The sequence below is a fragment of the Amblyomma mixtum genome, chromosome 2 (genome assembly GCF_055824585.1).
Source record: "Amblyomma mixtum isolate Tamu chromosome 2, ASM5582458v1, whole genome shotgun sequence".
Taxonomy (NCBI): Eukaryota; Metazoa; Arthropoda; class Arachnida; order Ixodida; family Ixodidae; genus Amblyomma; species Amblyomma mixtum.
The window spans coordinates 215,941-236,704 of record NC_143013.1 but is presented as its reverse complement, the minus strand read 5'-3'; the positions used below and the strand labels follow the sequence as shown (position 1 = coordinate 236,704).

The 20,764-nt window shown below is 54.4% G+C and overlaps 1 protein-coding gene across 5 annotated transcripts in view; it reads left to right on the top strand.

Moving 5' to 3' along the window:
- The window catches only part of LOC149358195 (plexin-B-like), a 333,650-nt gene that overhangs the window by 271,574 nt on the left and 41,312 nt on the right, over nucleotides 1-20,764 (top strand). For all 5 annotated transcript variants that reach the window (XM_089570252.1, XM_089570253.1, XM_089570254.1 and 2 more), the window contains 3 exons: nucleotides 1,910-2,086; nucleotides 7,970-8,098; nucleotides 19,993-20,093. In XM_089570252.1, the coding sequence (XP_089426378.1) occupies nucleotides 1,910-2,086; nucleotides 7,970-8,098; nucleotides 19,993-20,093 (407 nt within the window). The remainder of the gene's footprint in view (nucleotides 1-1,909; nucleotides 2,087-7,969; nucleotides 8,099-19,992; nucleotides 20,094-20,764) is intronic.

Below are 20,764 nucleotides of genomic sequence, written 5' to 3'. Positions count from 1 at the left end.
TGATTAGAAGTGTGTAGGGAGGCGCATGCGTCCTGGTTGCGTTAGTGTATTAATACCTCTGTTCTTTCAATAAACCTTTAGTCGTTAATCAGCGCTTGTCCTTCTTCCTTCTTCTTGTCCGTCGTCGCGGCGCTGTTTTTTAATTCTTCAAGGACAGCTTACTCCCCCTTAATTTTCTCCCATATAGGCTTATTCATGTTCAGAGTGCAGAGACGAAGTCGGCTACAGCACTATACAGAGTTCTTATGCCGCCACGTCATTACGATGTCTTCATTGTCGCGAAACGTGGCCTTTCACAGATGTCCGTGCGCGATTCCTTCGTTGTTTGTTGCCGCTCCGGAGTCGAATTCTGTGAGCTCATGCTACAGCCAAGGCTCCGGTGACCACGCACGAACCGATCCTGCATGCGAAAGGCTTCGCGAACGTGGCCCCAGCCTTTCTTCTTTGTTTCCTTATTTGTCTCGTTCGGCTCTCTCTTACTTTGGAAGAATCTCTGCGCCGGACGCGGGGCGCCGCTGAGGCTGAAAACTGCCGGCCACCTTTGCGCGCATTAAGTGTATACGGAGGAGGGCGAAGAAGGAGAACGAGGGGGGGGGGGGGGGGGTGCAGTTCGATGATTTATCGAAACCGCCTCCTCTGCCTACCGCTGCTGCCGCGGCGCCGTTTTTCTTCTGTCTTCGTTTCGATGAGTGGCGAATTAATCGCTGGTCTCGGAGGACGACACCCGGGGCAATTTTCATTCATGATGGCGCTGCTGCTGCTGCGCGACTGCAGAGTGGCGGCCAGAGGGCTCTCTTTTCGCCGGACGCCACCACTGCTGGCATGCGTGGCTTGCACAACGGAAGGAAGGAACGAGATTGATATTTGCGAGCGGAGCCGGCCACCACGCACCAGCAGCGTGTTGTGTACACGCGCTGTCGGAGCCTGCTTTATTTGCTCTCTTAACATTTTTTTTTGGCTATCTTCTTTTTTTCAACGTACTTCGTAATACGACGTCGCCTTTGCATGCGCTGGACAATCCGGGTCATATATAGGCGCACACCCTGTATAATCGCATAACGAATGGCATGGGCGTGGAAACGGCGTTTTGTTAAACGCACTTTACTTTTTATTTTTTTCAATCAGCGAGTTCGTGCGAAGCCGCCGTTTGTTTTTAATTGTTTTTCCCGCTACGGCTCGACGCTGGCACGAAGCGGAAGCGAGGAAATGACCGGAAAAAAAGAGAGGAAAAAAGAATTAATATTAATATAAATTTTTCGTCGCGTTCGCCTTTAATCATGCGTTATGAACGCGCCTTTTGCCGCGTGGTGGCCGCGCGTTATAGATATGCCGATTAAGCGCTGGTCATGTGACCCCATACTTAACGTCATTACTGCCGCCGGTCAGTGGCGGGCTATGCGGAGCACGCTTGGTATTCGCCGCAGTTTATCGGTGGAGAACAGGAGTAAATGCTGCCTGTTCAATAGTCCGCGCACCTGGCAACAGCGTTTAATAATGTCCGCCGTTTGATGCGCTTCTTTTTGGGACTACATGTTCTCGCTACAATGCACACGCACAACTATTATAAAAGGGAACAGTTTGTTTGCGTAAAACTGAAGAATTCTGCTCAACTGCGTGCCGTTGAGAAGCTTACATTTACACTACTCCCCGAGTTGTCTCCCCCAACTGAGTTATACCCTAACTTTTTTTTTTTTTTGAAGTTGCACGCAGAAGTCAAACTACAATTTGTTGAGTTCAAATGAAGTTTTACCTTTTAGACTGGTTCCGTCTGTACGTTCATCTTTTGTGCGAAGAAACGAGCGCTCGCTACGGCATGTGTGTAGAGCTCGTTATATAGCGAGTCACTTCGTTATGTGCCTTGACCTCGTCGACTAACTCGCTTTCTCCTCCTCTCCTTCCCCCCCTGCAGCAGAGTGGCAACGTGCTGAGCTTCTGCAACGAGACGCTGAAGCTGAACGGCAGCTCGCCCATCTCGCGCGCCGCCAGCGCCGTGTTCGAGAACCTGACGCTGACGTCGGTCGCGGCCGCCGCCACGCCGCAGCACAGCGTTGCATTCCTCGGCTCCGACAGAGGGCGCCTCAAGAAGGTATGTTGTTGCGTATTTATCCCCCTCCTACTCGTCCCTTCTTTCCGCCGCACAATGTGGCTCGTTACAACAAAACCGACGTGCATAAGGCTGGGCGCCGTCGCTTTTGGCTTCGTTTTTATATTACCAGAGGAAGGTATATACGTCTCAGAATCCGTGCTGCTGGGGAATCCGCTGAACGCGGTGATGGTGCTCGGTAGTGTCAGGTACCTCCAAGCAGACCGCACGCCTCAGGCGCACATCGGAAAGCAGCGTGTTTTTTATGTTATCGGCCTGTGTTCGCGCATAGGTTTGGATGCGTTGTAAAATCCTGTGGACTGCGCCAGTAGAAAGTCGTGCTTTTTGACTTCAGTCAGGCAAGCGGAATCGTGTCCACGAGTAGCTAAACTATGAGGTCGGTTCACCGGGCGTCCAGAGCGTTCGATTTCCGCGTTCATCTGATCTGTTTGTGTGCTTGTTATGGTATCCTGTCGCCAGCGCCAGTGGAAAGCCTTGCTTCTTGTCTGGAGCTGGGCAGGTGGATTGTGTCCGAGTAACCGGGATGTGAATCCACGGGCCGTCCAGGGTGTTGCATTGCTATTCTTGAGGTTCTGTTGTGCGTAGTAGCTGCCGTATATCTATGCAGTCAACGACATTTGAGTCCGCATCCTCGCTTCGAGACTCGAAACGCGCAGTACTTCGCCAGTGCGGAAGAACCACGTACGACTTCGTACTATGGGAGGGTGTGAGACAAGTGAGCAGTGCACTTATTGCTTCACAGTTCGCGCTCCTTATTGGCTGGCAGCAGCCACAGCTTCCACTTTCAGAGCAATCATGCTTATGCACTTGCACCAACGTCGAGTTGACGCTCGCGTCGCTTTGTTCAGGTACTCTTTCGTTGCTCATTTTCTTCGATGTTGACCACGTTCACATAATTCGCTGTTCACGGACTTTGTTGTTTACGCGCTTTGTTACTAATTGACCAAGACTATTAAATAACTGTGGAAGTGATGTCATCTGCTAAACACTATGCGAGCGGGGCGATTTTTTACTTGTTGTTGTTGTGACTTAGATGTGAACTGATCTATGAACCATCTTTTGTTATAGTCGGATACAACTCAGGAACAAAGCGGCTTTTAGAACCCCCTTCCAATGGCGTCGGTCGATTCTCGTGTACTGGTAGAGTGACACTGCAGGGATTGGCGTGACAATGCCAGGCTGGCAGGCTCGTGAGAATCGAACGACGCCATTGGCTGGGAAGAGGTCCTTTGCCGGCGAAAAGCCGCTTTGTTCTTTACTTGTGTCCGACTGTAGTCGCCACCGCTTCAATTATTACAAGGCGGTACCGCAGCTTGCGCGAGATTCGGCGGCAGGGACTCGAGTGGTCCTCTTCGCAAGCGCTAGGCTCTGGCAGCACGCGGCACTCACACACTTCCGTCCCTCCTTTCACCTGTCGAGCGAGGAGCGCATTCCGTCGTGACAAATCTGTCAGCGTTTCTCCGCGGTGCGCAGAGACGCGTCGATGCCGTCGGCAAATTAGACGCGGGAAATGAGAACCGCGCGCGTCATCGATTTACGGCCGCATCGTGTCGCCGACTCCTCGCCCTCCCTCCCTCCTTCGACGTCGACTAATTGAGCGTCGTCGTCGCAGCGTCCACGAGAATCATTTCACGCGCACTAACGTCAGGGGGGGAGGGGGGGGGGGGGGGGGGCTGCGGCGGTCGTTAGCGCCGTGACGACCGGATTCCGAGGCGCCTGCAGCGGCTTCGCGGCTTCCCGAGTCGCCTCCCCTCATTCCGCCCCATTTTTTTTTGTTCCCCATCGTTTGCCCGCACCGAGTTCCTGCCATAGAGCAAAGATGGCGGCGAGACGGAGAGAGAGAGAGAGAGAGAGAGAGAGACAGTCCTAGAGAAAGAGAGGGAGAGAGAAACTGCCGTCCGAGCAATCCGTCACCTGTGCGGTGGTCGCCAATTCGTGCCGGGTTGCAGGCCTCTTCTATATTTTGCTCGCAACAACAACAAAAAAGCCCTTCGAAGTGCTGTGATGGCCGGGGGAACGCAGAAGGGACGGCGGGAGGCAGGTGAGGAACGGCGAGTCCCTGCGGGTTGATTCGAATCGGGAAACCGTGATCGTGCCTTACAGCTGGGCCTTTCCCGGGAAAGCGCTCGTCTGGCGCAAATTGGATGTCGTCCCATTCCGGACGCTTCTCTCCCCTCTCCCCCTCCCTCTCCGTCGTACCGGCACGCAGTTTGTCTTCATTTTTTTGGTTTTCTTCTCTTCTTTGTTCGTTTATTTTTCTCTTTAACCCCCGCGGTACTCGTCTTCCCTCCCCATCCTTTCCGATTACGCCTATTCGTTCGGTGCTTCTGCTGCTCCTTTTCCTCTTTTTCCTTCCTATTTTTGTCTCTTAGTATCCGACAACGCGCTCGCGGAATGTACTCGTCTCCTGCTCGTCGCCCGAGCCAGCCGGCCAGGGCCGCGTCGTGTCTCGGACACGCGTCCTCCCGCGGCGTCCGTGAAATGGCCCGCGAGGATCGTTCCTTGGGGCGACAACAGCGGCACAAAACAAGGGCCGTCTTAGCGGCAGCAAGCAGCCTTTATTCCCTTTTCTCCCTCCCCATTCCTCGGGCGCCATCACCTTCGCATCTTCCTTTTTCTTCCTTCTCCGGCTCTTGCACGGGAACGCATGTTAGGGTACCCTTTCGTTTTTTTTTCCCCTCTTCCTAAACTTGTTTCGGCCGCTTTCAGCCAAATGTGGCAAGCGCACACACATTGCCCCTCCTCGCCGTTGCCGCTTTGTCTCGGCGGCTCTTTTCAATCGCCCAGCAATACTCCGCATTGTTTTGATCGCCTACACGCGAGGCCGGCTCTCGTCTGTGCCTTTGTTTTGGGGGAAGTTTTTCCCTTTTCCCGCCTTCGAACGGCGTTTTCCCTAACGGCCCGACGAGTCGTCTTGTTCGAGCCCCCCCCCCCTGCCCCCTGTACGCGTGTACAGGTTTGTCCTTGTTTCGATCCTCCGCCTCTTCTCTCTCCTTGTTCCTTGGCCGTTTTCTTCCCCGCTCTATACGTCTCTATTTGTTTCTCCCCAACTTCCCCTCGTTCCCCTTAATCGGCCTGCGCTTTTTCCTCTTGTGTCCGAGCAGCGGCGGTGTCGCCAGGTTCGCATTGTGTGGCCGTTGAGGTGAGAATGGCTCGGTCCCCAAACGAGGAGAGCAGAAAACAAAGGTGCGTGTGCCCTGAGAGAGGGGAAGCAGGAATGGTGGACGAGAGGTAGGGAAAAGCGGGAGGGAATAAAGTGAACGTGTACGACAGAGACGGAAGCAGGGAAGGACGCCATAGGGGAGGTGCAACGGGGCAGAATGTTTCTAGTTCCGGCTGGCCGCCAAACGATTTGTCGGGCAACGGGCTGGATTGTCGTCGATTAAACGATGCCGTTCGTTCGTCTGTCCGTCCTGCTGCCTCTTTTTTTTCTTTATTTGATTCTGACGAGCCCTCCTCTACTTTCTTCCCTTCCCCCGCCTCCCCAATCGTTTGCAGCTTGTATACGACACGGTCTGCCTCGCCCAGAATGCGTCCCCGTTTGTTTGGCGCGGCTAAGCGTTGCAAGGAGCGAGAGCGCGGACGCAGGCACCGGTGAAAGGGTTCGATTAGAATCGACCTGCCTGCATATCAGGCGGGCGTGCAGCGCTTCGTATATTGGCCCTTTCACGCACGGAGATAGCAAGTTGTGAACACTGTTATCGGGTGCACTAAAAGAGAAAAAACATTGATGTCGGCTTAATGCAAATGACCGACCGGATACTGCGATTTCGCTCGCTATAACTGCGGCGCGAACCGTATTGAGTTTATAAATCGCGGCTTAGGAAGGGGGAAAAAAAAAAAACCGTTGGTGTCGTTGTACCACGTGCGCATCACCGGCAGGTTGTGAGGTGAGAACATTCCGGCACTGCTGTCGTCACTGCCTCGAGAACAACGGCCAATCCTCATGCGTGGGCGGATTAAGAGGGTAGTCACTCCCCCTCCAGGAGATGCGCATATATCCATTTCTGACCGTATATTTGCACCTATACGCATGCGCTTACATACGACGGGTTCTAATACTGCTCTCGGACTAGTCAGCCGTTCCGGAAAGTTTTAACTTTGCGTATAAATAAAACTTATTCTCTATTTCTCGCTCGACACCGCGTCTCGCAATTCGCCACCGCAATCCACCCGAACGGGTGGCATCAGATCAGACACTCCATGGAATGGATTCGGATCTGGCAAACAGAACTGAACAGCACATCATTTTCATGGCCTTAAAGATTAAACAAGTCGCGTTTCCCGTCTCACGGCGAGGCCTCATAATATTTGCATGATAACAAACAAAAACTTTTGTGTGTTCGTATATTTGGGACTCCCGTGTCTGTACGCCGGGCGCCCCGGCCACACTGCGTATGCGAGATGCGGTTGTCGTTCGTCTCCTGTCTCTGGAGGCTGCATTCGCGGGCGCGCCGATAAGCGTCTTCCCGCAGGCGGTGCCGCCCCGCCCCCCCCCCCCCCCCCCACCCCTCTTCCTTCCCACCAGCCTCCTTTTCCGCTCAGTGGTGTTCGGCGTTCGAGCTCTGCGGGCTCTCGGGCCCCAGATTGCGTCTAAGTGGGCGTTTCCTCCCCTTTTTCCTGTTTCTGGCCATCGTCAGCGCGCCGCCGTTGTCTAGACTGCGGCAGCTGCCTCGTCTGTCCGCCGCCCCTCCCCGTGGAGAGTGCCGTCGTATCGTGCCAGGGCGACGAATTCCTCGTCGACCTCCGCTGAGTTTCTTCGTGCTGCGCTGTTTGAGCTGCTCCCTTACAAAAATGGTCTATATACACTCTATAGACTTCTTATAGACTCTATTGCCTTCCTATAGATATGTCTTTTTTCTATTCATAGTCTGTAGACTGTCTATAGACAAAAGTCTACTAAAAGTGTATGACCATAAATTTATAGATTGTCTATGCATTTGTATTTCCTTTAGGATTTGTCTGTTTAGGATTTGTCTATAAAGAATCTACACACTTTATAGACAGAAGTCTATAGACAGTCTATAGACTGCCTAAAAAATTGTAAGGGCTGAGCCCGAGGTTGCGGCGGCCGTATTCGAATGAGGCGAAATGCAAAAAAAAAAAAAGAAAACAACTTCCATGTGCTGTGTGGTGTTGGGGCACGTCGGTAGTTTTGTTGGTGCACGTCGGTAGTGGTGCACGTCGGTAAACCAACTCTCAATTTTACTATTTTTTACTTTTTATGACTAGGGTTCAAGGCTGTCGCCGCACGCTCCCTCCGCAGTTTTTTTTTTTTTCTGTTCCTTCATGCGGGTTAGTAGGCATGAGCCAGAACAGAAGGTGCTGCGGAAAGCGTTGTGCAGACGACGCGACGCCAAGGCTACGCCCAACCTTCTCCCGTCAGTCAGAACGATGCACCAATGGAGTGCCTTTACCGAAAGTAACCCCCATGACGTCAACGGGGTTCAGAGTAGTGGGGCGGGCCGTTTTTGTTGAAGGAAAGAACGAGCGGGCTTTGATTTGAATTTTCGCAGCTTTTCGGGGCGCGCATGGCTCTAGTATTTTGCAGAGGTTATCTTCGATGCCTCATCTATGCAGTGGGCTTGTTTTTCAAAAATGTCCGGACCCTGGTCAGTGGCCCTTTAAAACAATGCGTTGATCTCGTTTCTGTGTATGTTTTTTTTTGTTTCTTTCTCTTTCGCGAATGTGACATGCCCGTGGACATTCGATGACGCTTAGTGTTCATACTTAAAAAGAAATAGTGCACAAAAGAGGACAGGACGAACGAGAAGACACGGACAAGCGCTATTATTCCTTTTTATGTATGAACAACCAACATGCCCAGACTTATTATCTGCTTCTTCCCCTGCTGCTCTTTTCCAGATGTTCCTAACGAGTCAGGGCCGGGCCGAGCAGTTCGAAGAGGTGGTCATTGACGAAGGAAACCCCATCTTGCCCGACATGGAGGTCGACAAGTCGGGACACTTCCTCTACGTGGCCTCGCCTTACAAGGTCAGTATATGCCACACAGGAGCCCTGCATGCAGTCAAGTCTTCGTGCTGTAATCTTCAGCCTGCGTGACGGAGAGACCGAAAATAGATTTGCAGGTTTAAGTTTATTTCCCTCAGTTAACTGTCTGTCGTGCCTCAATTCTCACCGGCGACTGTATTTCACATTATGCTGTCGTCGACTGTGGTTGCATAACGAGGAGTCGAGGAAAAAAAAATGTTTCCTTTTAAGTGGTTGTATCCGTATATGAAAAGTATTTTTGTGCTGACAGTCAACGCTTCTCCTGCCGTGCCGATGCTTCTCCCAGTTGTTGTTGTCTATAGGTACGCTTCGATGAACTCATACTGCATGAGGTTTTTTTTTTTTTGTTCTTTGTCACTCGCCTCTTTTTCGTTAAGGTTTCTGTTGTGTCCCCTTGTTGCTTTTGTGTGTGTGCGCCCCCTCCTAACGACAGTTCGCATCCTCCTCCTAACGACCACTCAATCCTCCTCCTAACGACCACTCGCATCCCCTCCTAACGACCGCTTGCCCCTCGTCGCACGCTGTCGCCGGATGCCCCCCCACGGTGCGCCCCCGCACCCTCCTCCTGTTCTGGGAAGCCACTCCCTGCCGTGGACGCTTCTCCACTCCCTCCTTTCTTCGGGCGGCCAGTTCGGCTCCTGCCTCGGTCGACGCTGGTCGCACCCTCATCGGCTTTAAATAAACGAAGTCTAAAAGTACCGTGTGCGTCTTTCGCTGCATTCAACACAGCGACCGGACACGACAGTGGCGACGAGAAAGTGGATTCGACCCGCGCTACGCAACGCTATTGACAAGCCATGGCTACGCGAGGGTTTCCCAATCAGATACCAGAGTTCAACGGCTCATCATGGTCATCGTGGGTTGGACGCCTTCAGTTCTACTTTGAAGCTAACAACATCACAGACCCAGCCTTGAAGAGGGCCAACCTGCTGACGCTGTGCGGGGAGCAGACCTACGATACTGTCTGCGCCCTTATTCAGCCAAGCACACCAGCGGCAGTGTCTTACGACGACATCGTAAAAGCGCTGCAAAAGCACTACGACCCAAGGCCATCCGAGGTCTACAGCCGGGCTCGCTTCCAACGACGAGATCAACTGGGAGGAGAAACTGTGAGCGCCTACGTAGCCGCGCTCAAGAAGCTCGCTGCCGACTGCAATTTTGGAACGCTGTCGACAACAGCTACCGGGCAGGAGGGAGACGCAGCTTCTTCTGCTAACACCACCATGCTTCCCTTGGACGTGATGTTACGCGACAGATTTGTGTGCGGACTGAGTGACGAGTCACTGCAGCAGCGCCTGTTCGCTGAGAAGGACCTCACATTCAGCAAAGCTTACGACATCGCCGTTCGAGCGGAGAGCGCCGGTCACCAGCAGAGAGGGATTCGCCGGAACACCGAGCCGGTACACCAGACAAGCAACCAGGTGCGCAAGCCTTCTGTTGTTGTAAAATCGGTCAAAAAGGCACAACGCTGCTGGCGGTGTGACGACCAACACAACCCCCAGGGATGTCGATTCCAGTCAGCCACGTGTAATTTTTGCCACAAGCGAGGGCATATCGAAAGAGCATGCATTACGAAACGGAGACTTGCCAAGATAAAGTCACCTTCCCAGCCTAATCACAGCGTCAACGCCTCAGAGAATACGCCGCTATCTGATCTCCATGGAACAACATCAGCAACACCATCTGTGTTGTACGACCTGAACACCATGAATCTCGGCACGCGACCGAAGATTTTTACAGAAGTAAGCGTACATCACCAGCTGATTAAGTTCGAGGTGGACTCCGGCGCAGCCTGTACTCTGATCAGTGAGGACACGTTCCGAACTTCATGGCCATCTGACGCACCCGCCCTGCAACAAGACGACACGCACCTGCGAACGTGGTCAGGACAGAATCTGCCACTATTGGGCTCTGCCAACGTGCAGGTTAACTACAACGGCCAGACCCATACGCTACCTCTGCTTGTTGTGAAGGGCACAGGATCAAGCCTTCTAGGGAGAAACTGGTTTTCTCCACTAGGCGTGATGATATGCGGCATACACCAGACGCCGAGCCAGAACATGGTTGGTAAACATCAAAACGCCGATGCGCTAAGCCGTCTGCCACTAGACGCAACTGTTGACGAACCATTTCCACCAGGAGACGTTCTGATGTTCGAAGCACTGCCAGAACCTCCGCTTACAGCAGGCACAGTTGCAGCATCTACGCAGAAGTGCGCAGCTCTCCGGCTAGTTTACACAGCTGTTCAACAAGGCAACGTGCATAAACTCAAAGGGGACAACTTCGACGCTTACCGCAGGCGAGCTACAGAGTTGAGCACCCATCGCGGCTGCATCATATTTGGGTCCCGAGTTGTGATGCCGAGAGAACTACGCGCACAAGCTATGTCTCTCATCCACGCCGGACATCGGGGCATCGTTGCAATGAAAAAGTGTGCCAGAAGCTACATGTGGTGGCCTGGCATTGACAACGACATCGAAACAGTGGTGCGAGAATGCAAGCCTTGCCAGAGCAGCCGGAGCGCCCCGCCGAAAGCTCCTGTCCCAGAATGGGAAAAGCCAGACACACCATGGCACACACTGCACATTGATTTTGCAGGACCAATTGAGGGCTGCACTTTCCTTGTGGTCGTAGATGCCTACACAAAGTGGCTTGGGATAAGGCAAATGGGACAGACGACTTCGGCAGCAGTCATTGACAACCTCCGATCACTATTTGCAACGTTCGGCCTGCCACGCAAGGTAGTATCTGACAACGGAACACCGTTTGTGTCTGCGGAGATCCTCAAGTTTTATCGTGACAACGGGATCTCATCAGTTACATCGGCCCCCTACCACCCAGCGACAAACGGACAAGCCGAGCGCTACGTAGCCGAGCTAAAACGCGCCCTTGAAAGAGATCAGACAGGCTCGCTGCAGCGCCGCCTTGCGCGCTTTCTCTTCAAGCAGCACACGACGGTTCAGAGCACAACAGGCGAGACCCCCTCGAAAATGATGTTCGAGCGTGAAATGCGAACCCAGCTCACAGCCATCCTCCCCGAGCCAAAGGCAGAGACGTTCCGGGAAGAAAAAGCAATTCCGCGCTGCGGCACGCTTAATGAGGGGCAGCGCGTCCTCGCCCGACAGTTTCTGAAAAAGCCACGCTGGGAGGAAGCTACAATTGTCAGACGCATAGGCCTGCGCTCTTGGCTCGTCAACATACATGGCACAGTAGCACGCCGACATCTCAACCAGCTGCGTAGATTTACGACGCCGTCTGAGAGCTGTCCGCCAGCGGAGAGAACACGTGCACCATTTTCCCACATAGCCTGGCACCTCTTCCCGGAAGAAGAGACTTCGCCCAGGACAGACCTAGGAGACACAGCGAACAACAGCCAGCCTACAAGTGTTTCTCCCCCGAGCGCACAAAGCCAGCGCGCCTCCACGCGTGAGCGCCGACCCCCTGCACGATACCAGGCAACTTTCTAAGGGGGAAGGAAGTGTTGTGTCCCCTTGTTGCTTTTGTGTGTGTGCGCCCCCTCCTAACGACAGTTCGCATCCTCCTCCTAACGACCACTCAATCCTCCTCCTAACGACCACTCGCATCCCCTCCTAACGACCGCTTGCCCCTCGTCGCACGCTGTCGCCGGATGCCCCCCCACGGTGCGCCCCCGCACCCTCCTCCTGTTCTGGGAAGCCACTCCCTGCCGTGGACGCTTCTCCACTCCCTCCTTTCTTCGGGCGGCCAGTTCGGCTCCTGCCTCGGTCGACGCTGGTCGCACCCTCATCGGCTTTAAATAAACGAAGTCTAAAAGTACCGTGTGCGTCTTTCGCTGCATTCAACACAGCGACCGGACACGACAGTTTCATTTTCATTGTTTCCGTAACGCTGCACTTTCGAACGTGTCTGTAGCGCGCGGAACTGGTGTCGCGCTTGATGCCACTTCAGATACGCGTTACCGTGCTGACTGACAGACCCCACTGCGGAGTGCACCAGCTTCGGAAGCGAAGAAGGGACACTACAGGGTGCGAGAAAGAGCCCGCAGCGCGGGTGGGCCGCCCTCTATAGCTCCCCCGCGCTTTCGTGCCAGTTTACCCGCAACCTGGCATCGCGAGGTACGTGCTGATTCGAGGTTTGCGTGAGGCGTACGGGGCTACAGGGCGTCTTTCTGCCCGACGCTCTTTCGTAGGGGTACTAAAAAGAAACGAGGCAGAAGAAATGCCGACAACAGGGGTCCCTTTCTCGCTGCGATCACTTCGCTTTGCGCAGTAATGTGCAATAGTGCGCGACCCCAGTGGTTCGTGCACGGTGCCTTTCTTCAGAGCCCGCTAGTTCGGCGGGAGCTAATCACTCGCTTTAATTATTTATCAAATTACTGCGGCGTCCCTGCGTCGTGGACGACGGCGATGTACAGTACAGAGCGACGCAGCGCGTCGAAATAATTCGCTTTAGCGACCAAATCGAAGAATGCGTATGCCGCTCGAACGCTCTCCGCTGCACACAACTGTTTGAGACGTCGGTTTGCGTTTCGGTCTCTCGCTGATCGCAGCGGAAGTGGCAGCCCGCTTCCGATCCGGCAAAGCGCGCGCAGCGTCGCCCGTACGTCGTGTTCCTTCACGGGCGCTACTCGACCCGTTCCTTTCGCGCTGCTTTGTTTCAGTCCCGGAGAGCACCGCTCGAGATAGGTTTCAGTGACGTCGGCCGAACACGAGTAGAGTAGTATAGGGGTACTTCCTCTCGCGTATGCGATCGGAAGCTGTCGTTTCCTTTCGCGCCTTATGCTGGGTGCCTCGACGAGACTCGTGGACGTCGACGGCCCCGCTCCGTCGCTAGTTCTTCCGAGTCGAGACGAGGTCGACGGTTTGCTTTTATTTTGGCGTCGTGTCGCTGTGACGCCCTCTTGAGAAGCCCTGTTGGCCCGAGGGACCTCAACCGCCTCGACAGAGCAGCCCGCACCTCGGGGGGCCTGCGCCGCGCCCTGTTACGTTGGCTTCGCGGCACGGTCTCTCATCGGCCTTCCCGCACGCTACTGCGTGCGTGCATTGTGGGCCCGTCGCTGCCCACAAATAGCGCGAGAGCAGCGAAACCTCGTTAAACGCCTGGCTGACATGTACTGTCGGATCATGTCAAATATTTCAGCGTTCTTTTTTTCCCCTCGGAAGCGCGAGGAAAGCTGGTGTCGACGTTGCCGTCGGCGTGATGGTAAAATACTGATTGGTCAAAAAGGTGGCTGTTACCAAGAGGCACTCATAGATGGCGCCAGCCACACCAGCGGCGCATCATGCCAGGGGCGGGGGTTGTCGGCCGAGTTCCTCCTCGCCCTCATATATACACGGAGCAGGCGACCACTCACGCTGCAAGCTTGGCCTCTCAAGCTGCTGTGGAGCCGACCCGTCGCTGTATTCCAAGGAACCGCACCTATGTAGCCCTGCACACGAATCGAACCCCTGACCCTGGGGTTGCGAGTCAGACACGCTACCGCTCCGCCAGACAAGCACGTTCTTACGGCTTGATTAAAACGGGGTTTCATAAGTATGTCGTGTGGTCTTTCACATAATGCTTGTGAAAGAGGAAACAGTGTCTGTATTGCGTGAGCTTTTTTTTTTATTTAGGAAGCGGCAATTTGTCAACAGACGCGAGACGTAGAGAAGGAAGAAAACATGAGATGCGTGATTTTTTGTCTTCTTGTTTCTGTCATTAAAATCGTTAGTGTTGCGCTGTTTCCTTTTTATTTATTTTGTCTTTGAAAGTCTTGTAGTAGTTGGAAAGGCTCCGCGGACGTGATACGAAGTTTCGTTTTTTTTTCTTAGCGTGATGCAGAGCACCGTTTCGTTGTTGTACGACAGCTGGAAAAGTGGACTGTCGGGAATCAAGTTTTTCAATTTTGCTTCGGAGATCCACGGATCACTTCAGGCGTTACCGACGTCGTCACGTACACTAGCATAAAAAAAAATCTACACGCGAACCCTTCACGCTTGAAGTCCGGCGCGCGATTGGTCAGTAATAAAAAAAAAAGGCGTCTCAACCTGGGCCGTTTTTTCTATTAGCGTTTTTCACTTACCCTTTCAGTTCTTTTCGTTCGCAGTTCGAATCGAGCTTTCGCGAAAGTGGCCGATCGGAGCCATCAGTAAATTGCGCGAGGCAACAGTGCGTCTCTCTGGCCGGTGCTACTGGAGCCTCTAGCACGCACCACCGTCGAGCACCTGCCTTTAAAGTGCTCGCGTTGAGGGGCAGCTCGGGTGCGCAAGGGGGCCCCGTTTGCGTGTGCGCGTGGCTTGCGAGGAGCACTGTGTGACAAGTGGTTGCGGAGGCGGCGGTGGGGGCGGCCGCGTGATAGATGGACCGCGCGGCGGCGCTGGGGCGCTGTTCTCCTCCGTGGCGCCCGCGTGTCATTCAACTCGACCGGCAACAACGAGCTACGGGTTGCCCCGCTGCCTAGTCGTCGCCCGGGGCACCGAAGGCTGTGCGAGAGCAGCGGTCGATGCGCGGCTTGGCCCCGTTCGCCGCGCTCGGCTCTTTCGGTCGTCCCGGTGCACCTGCCTCTCTGCGTCGTCGTTGTTCGGGCCGCTCATTTCCGGAGAAGCAGCCTGGACCACTCTCCGCGCCCTTGTATGCTTCTCTCTCCCTCTTTCTCGTTCCCCTCGGCATACAGGAGACGAGAAAGCCTGGAGACAATGTGCGTCTTTGCGTGTTACACGTTCGATGCGTGCTTTGACCTCCCCCTCCCCGCTGTTGGACGGAAAACTAGGTTTCATGGACGAAGCGGCATTACCTCGTGCCTTGCCGGCTTGCTACTCTCGGAGTTCGGTAGGCGCTGACCGAAGAAGATCGGCGTTGTATCGACGCGAGAAACGCGCTCGTTCGTGGATTTAGTGTGAGGAACGGGCGCTCGCGGATTTGCGACCGCTGTGTTGCAGAGCCCAAAGTCCTGCGCGCCTTGAAAGCCGCTCTTGCACAGCTCGCGCACGAGGACGTTCCTGTCGCATTGCGCAAAAAGTTCGTGACGGTGGATTGCGTTTTAAATTCCTACTTTTCCTCGGTCTCCGGGGGTCTGCGTGCGGCACCTTTGTTTTAAAAACACTGAGTGCAACTAGATTATTGATTAGAAGCCACGCGCCTTGCATAGATATTCTCCCTGTTGTCCGATGAGCGATCCCCTACCGGACAAGCCGCAAAGGCCAGATTTTCGTATGTTCAAGATTAAGCGCGATGCTTGACCAATGAGAAAAGAGCTGCAAGCAGTTCGTGACCGATGCAAAGCCCAGATTCGGTGCTAATCGAGCGATTGATCGATTAATTATTATCGTCCAATTCCAAATCAAAACACTGAGCTATGAGGCCTACCGCAGTAGAGGGCACCGGATTAATTTCGACCATCCGAGGACGTGCACTGAAATCTGTGTCAGTAGGCGTTTTTCCATTTCTTCTCCATCGAAATACGGCCGCCGCGGCGGGTCTAGAGATGATACAGCGAAGGCATTATTATCGGGGCGAGTGTGAACATACGACATCAACCCGGCCTCTATTGTACAATTTAATGACAGCCATATTCCACTACCGACGTCACAGTTAGCAGTGCTGACTGTTTGCCTCGGCTGATCGACGATGCTGTCAACTTCTAACACTCAGAGAGTCTTGCCCATAGGTGTGCACAGGGCTAGGGAGAGTGCCCCTATCCCAAATCGGTATGAGGCAGGGGGGCGCAGATTTTGTACCCTGCCGTTTCCTGCTACCCAGAAGACTTGGAAGGGGCGCTACCATGATCGTGGGCGCCCCTTATGGAGAGACCTGTGGCATGGCCATGCCATGTAGTCATCGCGCTCCGCCTCTGGTATGGCGCGAGCTGCACAACAAAGCGCACGCGCTGGGTATCTCAAGTCGAGAGGCCTATAAACAGGAAGTCGGCGAAAGACGAGAAGAAAGAGGGATCGCGCCACTCAGTCTGTGCCATCCTGTCTCGGCGCGACGCTCTGACATTCGTCTCATTTCGAACAAAAGGACCCTGCGAGGGCCGAGCGTGTCGGTGAAGTGTGGGGGTCGCTGGCCCGTAATTTCGACCGCGCTCAGGAACAACGCGCTCCCCTTTTCGCCGCTGCACCCTTCGTCCCCGTCAGTGGCGGTCGCCGAAGGCGTCATCATCGCCGAGACGACGACGCGCTGATTCAGAGAGAGAGAGAGAGATCTTGTGGAAAGGAAAGCGGGGAGCGTCCCTCTTTCATATCCATCCCAACCAGGCTGGCTCGCTGGCCGGCATAATGAGCGGCGATCTGCTGCCGCGCCGCCGGAGACGAGCAGAGAGGGGGAGGGGGCAGCCTCGGCGTAGGAAGATACGGTCGGCTCATCTCGAAATACGACCGTGGCCTTGGCGTGCTCGCGCCGACGGTCATCTATTCGGGGCTTAGCGGGTCGCTAAGGCGGCCGGCGCTTCGGAGAGCGACTTTTGCTTTTTTGCCGTCTCCCTCTCTGTTCTGCTTCTAGTCGTGCTGTTTGTGTGAGCGGCGCCGCTCTGCTCAGCTTTTCTTTCCGAGACTTATCAAACTTGCGCGTGTCCGGCGGCCCCTTTCTTGCTGCGGTCTGTGCACTACGGCCAAGGCGGCCGGCTTTCCGATTGCCCCCCCCCCCCCCTCCCTCCCCTCCCCTCCCCTGCCTTTCTGCCGCTTCTATATCTATTTGCCGCCTATCTTCAGTAGTTGCGTGCATTCGTGGTGCCGGTATTGTTGTGCAGAGACAGTTTTTTTTTTATGTGCGGCCGCCCTTCACTGTGCTCGATAGTCGTAGCAACAGATAAGCTCACCGCCTCTGTTAATCGTAATAGTAGTGAGTGCCCTTCGATTTCCGTTAGATGTGCCTGTGTATCGGAGACACTTGTATCACTCTGTTTCTTCCCGTTTTCCTTGCTCGAGTCACAATCCAGTTAAAATAGGCCGTGCAGCGGCAGTTTTCGTGCTTTTGCTTGTTTTTAGCTACATTGGGTGTAGCAACTGTCGTGGAGCTGTCAGATAAGTTTACACCTGAAGTTGAATGAAGCCAGCTTACGCTTGGAGCATGTATCGAACCCAGGACCACCACCCACCAAACCAGGCCGCCCACTCTTGCCAACTGACAGGTATGGGCAGCAGACGGTGTGGCAAGATCTGACTGGTCACCGCGAAGAATGCCAACACAAGGTCTTAGCATATATCAAATGCAAGGCTGGGGGACCGTGACTTGAACAGAAGAGAGAATCGACTCAATATTAGACTGTCCGTTTCGATGGAATCGCATTCTCTCCAGGTTGCATTCGCTGTCCCAGTATTCTCTCTTGCGGAGCGTGCACCGGACGTTGTACGTGCTGCATGAAACTACTCCCAGATTAAAGATTAAGCATAGCGCCGCCGCCGGTTCTTGTCGCGAAAGGCAGCTTTCGTCGATCGCGACGATACGGAGGAATACAGCTTCATTTTCTCTCCCGACGCAGCTACGAAAGCGGCAGGTTCTCGGCAGAGGCGGAAAGCCGCGCGTCGGTGCCCCGGCTCGGCAGTGCCACACTCGCCGAGACTTTCATCACGTCGTCCCCACTCCCAAAGCCGGCCCCGCCCGGTAATCCGAGCAGTACTCTTAATCCCACGAGTGAACGGGCGCCGGCGTTCGCTCGCTGACCGGCTTTTCCACGTTTGAACACGCCCCGCCTTCTATTTCTCATTTCGCCAAAGGTTTCGACGTAGAGTTATATGGCAGGCCCGGCAATCCGGTCCGGCCCCGTTGGGAGCCCGGTGCAAGGGTAGGGAGGCCAGCGCGCATGCGCGGAAAACTGGAGAGGGAGGGAGGAAAGACCGGCATTCTGCGCATGCGCAGGAACCTGCACGTGCTCAGGCAGCGGCTCATGGTGGTGGGACTTGCTGCTGACAAAGGAGGGCTTCACCTTCGGTCACATTTTTTGCTTCTTTGTAATGGAGAGGGAAGGGAGTGGAACGTGTTCTTCAGCGGTCAGCGCCTCTTGGTGGTCAGTTTTGGCGGTCAGTCTTGGTAGCCAGTTCTTAGCCACATACTATATAACTCATAGATTTTAAATGCTGCAAAGGCTCTTCTTTTGCGCTTTAATTTAATCGGTAGCTAGGTCCCGACTAACGAAGAAGAATCTCCTTGCGTCGGTGCCTATATACGTAACCTCCCCTAAGAAAAGTGTGCTGATGGAGTTAGCGACGATCGCGGGATCTCGAGAAAGCCGCGCTCATCGTTAACGCTATCGCCGGGCTTTGTCGCTCGGCGCGCTGCCGCACGCTCGAGCAAACGCGCGCCGTGACGGAGGCGGTTAAGCATTGCACTCGGAAAAAAGAGAGAGGAAGAAGACGGAGCGAAAGAGGATGGGTGGCAACGAGCCGTGCCTGAGTGCAGTACACAGCGCTGCACATTCCAGCAGTGCTTGGACGCGCAGCGCTTGGAGCGTCATATCGCTCTGCGGTGTCTCTCAGTGAGCATGCGTGCGCGCCGCCGACAAGACCAGCGTCTCTTTGTGCTCGCCGCCCGATCCACATCTCCGGGCGCCTCTTCCTTTTATTTGCCTGCCCCGCGCCTGAGTCCGGCCGCTTTTCGCGGCACCAGCGGAATCCTTTGTGTCCGCCAGCCGCCTCGGCATGCGTGGCGGTGGCGCCCGGTTTAGCCCGCGAGCTCCTTGTTCTGGGAGCGTGCGCTAAACGGCACGGATCAGACATACGTTGCCGCCGGGGCCCATATACGGCCCGCTGACAACCACGCGTACCATGTGTGTGCATTGGAGCCACGCACTGCTAGTCTCCTCTGCTCCTTGGGTCGCAGTACGCAACTGCTCCTTTGCCCGTGGAACCGTGCGCGTGAAATGAAGCGATCTGAGATGCTTAGTGGTTCACTCGGTCCGGGTCGAGGCTGGTTAGTTAAGCTGTGGAGTTGCATGTTCTGAGCCCAACTGCCTGCAGACCAAAGTCACCCTGAGCCTTCTAGTTTCTCGTTAATTTGTTTTCTGGCGCTGGCTGTTTGTGGGATGTCGAGCAGAACCTCGCAGTCCGAGCCACACCTTCAGACATGTGGTTCATATTTGTTTGGGAGTCGTGACGCCAGCATCAAGCAAAACTGCGTCGCTGATGGAACTGGTGGCACCCTCTGTCGGAAGTTGGCGCGACTAAAGCCGTTCGACGTGTCTGATCGCGTGGCTGTCAGCAAATACATTCTGTAATAATAATAACTACGAAGGTAGGTAATGCACAGCAGTTAGGCGACATTATGAGTTCAGGGAGATAGATGCACTTACAGCTATAGCGCTGGTGTTCGCAGCAAATTTTGTCGGTCATTTAGTAATGTGCCCTTTATATATCTCTAGTCCTGGAAACGTGAGATTCGCACGGAGAACATATACGGGCGTATTGCTGCTTGAAGTAGAAGGGCTGCAAAACCGGGACACTTGGAGGCCCGGTACAGGGTGATGGAAGGGTTGCAAGAAAATTACACATAAACTCTAACTGCATGTATAATCCTATCAACCGTTACCCGTTTTCAATTGAACTGACGTGGAAGTGCCGCATGAGACACGTATACTTTGCGCCTCGGTTGATGACCACGCTTGTGCGCGAGCTTGAGTGCTTATGTGTCCTTGAGTATAAGTTTATGAGGCTTTAAAGTCCCGAAGCGACTCAGACTGTGAGGGACGCCGTTTGAAGAGCTGCGGAAATTTCGACCCAACACCTGGGGTTAACGTGGTCTGACAATAGCATTTCGCCTCCATCGAGACGTGACCGCCGCGGCCCGCGTCTTTCGAGTCGTCAGCCGAGCGCCATAACCACTGAGCCACCACGGCGGCTTTGGTGCGAGTATAATATCCGCGAAGTGACGAACAGTGTCTTCTCTCGCATGTTCTTCACCTGCGTGTAATATTCTTGTGTTCGCAGGTGAGCAAGGTGCGCGTGGATCGCTGCCAGCAGTACAACACGTGCGACCAGTGCCTACAGGCCCGGAACCCTTACTGCGGGTGGTGTTCGCTCGAAAAGAGGTGAGTCATCATCGAGCTCAACTGTCTTGCTGCTGACGGCGCAGTTGCAAACTTCGTGGCGAAGTTGGCGTACAGACCGGAGCAGTGCTAAAGGGAACACTTTATCGGAATGTCGGTCTACGTCATTACTCCATAAGGATAAGTGAGAAGCGCGCTTTGCATTCAGCAACGTGTGAGCGCAAGCATTTTCACTTACAACATACTACGACGACGCCATTAACGGCGGAAAGAATCCATCGTGCAACTGTGGCTCGAAAAAGAGAAGCCGACACTTTCCACCTGCAACAGCGACTCTCGCAGGTTGGCTTCGTCGCGATGCTTCATTAACCCGACGTTATCTTAGCACATTCTCCCTCTTTTCACTCCAAGGAAACAGCCTGGCCAAAAACTAATGGTATCTGCGCCTAATCGCAGCTGCTTCTTAATGTCCTCCCGCTGAAAATCCCCACCTCCCTCCCTATGCCTGCTGCCATTCACGCTGGAGACCAGCGTCGATGCGTCGATGGCGAGACGGCCTCACATGTCCCCTTGTTTCGTGAAACGGGAGCCGCACGCCAGGATCCCATGTAGTAGCGGGAGGGCGCTGAACGCGCCGTGGCGTCTTTTACGCACCCCCTTCTCCCATAGTCGCGATGGGGATAGCCGGGTAAACTGGGTCAACAGCAGTGTCA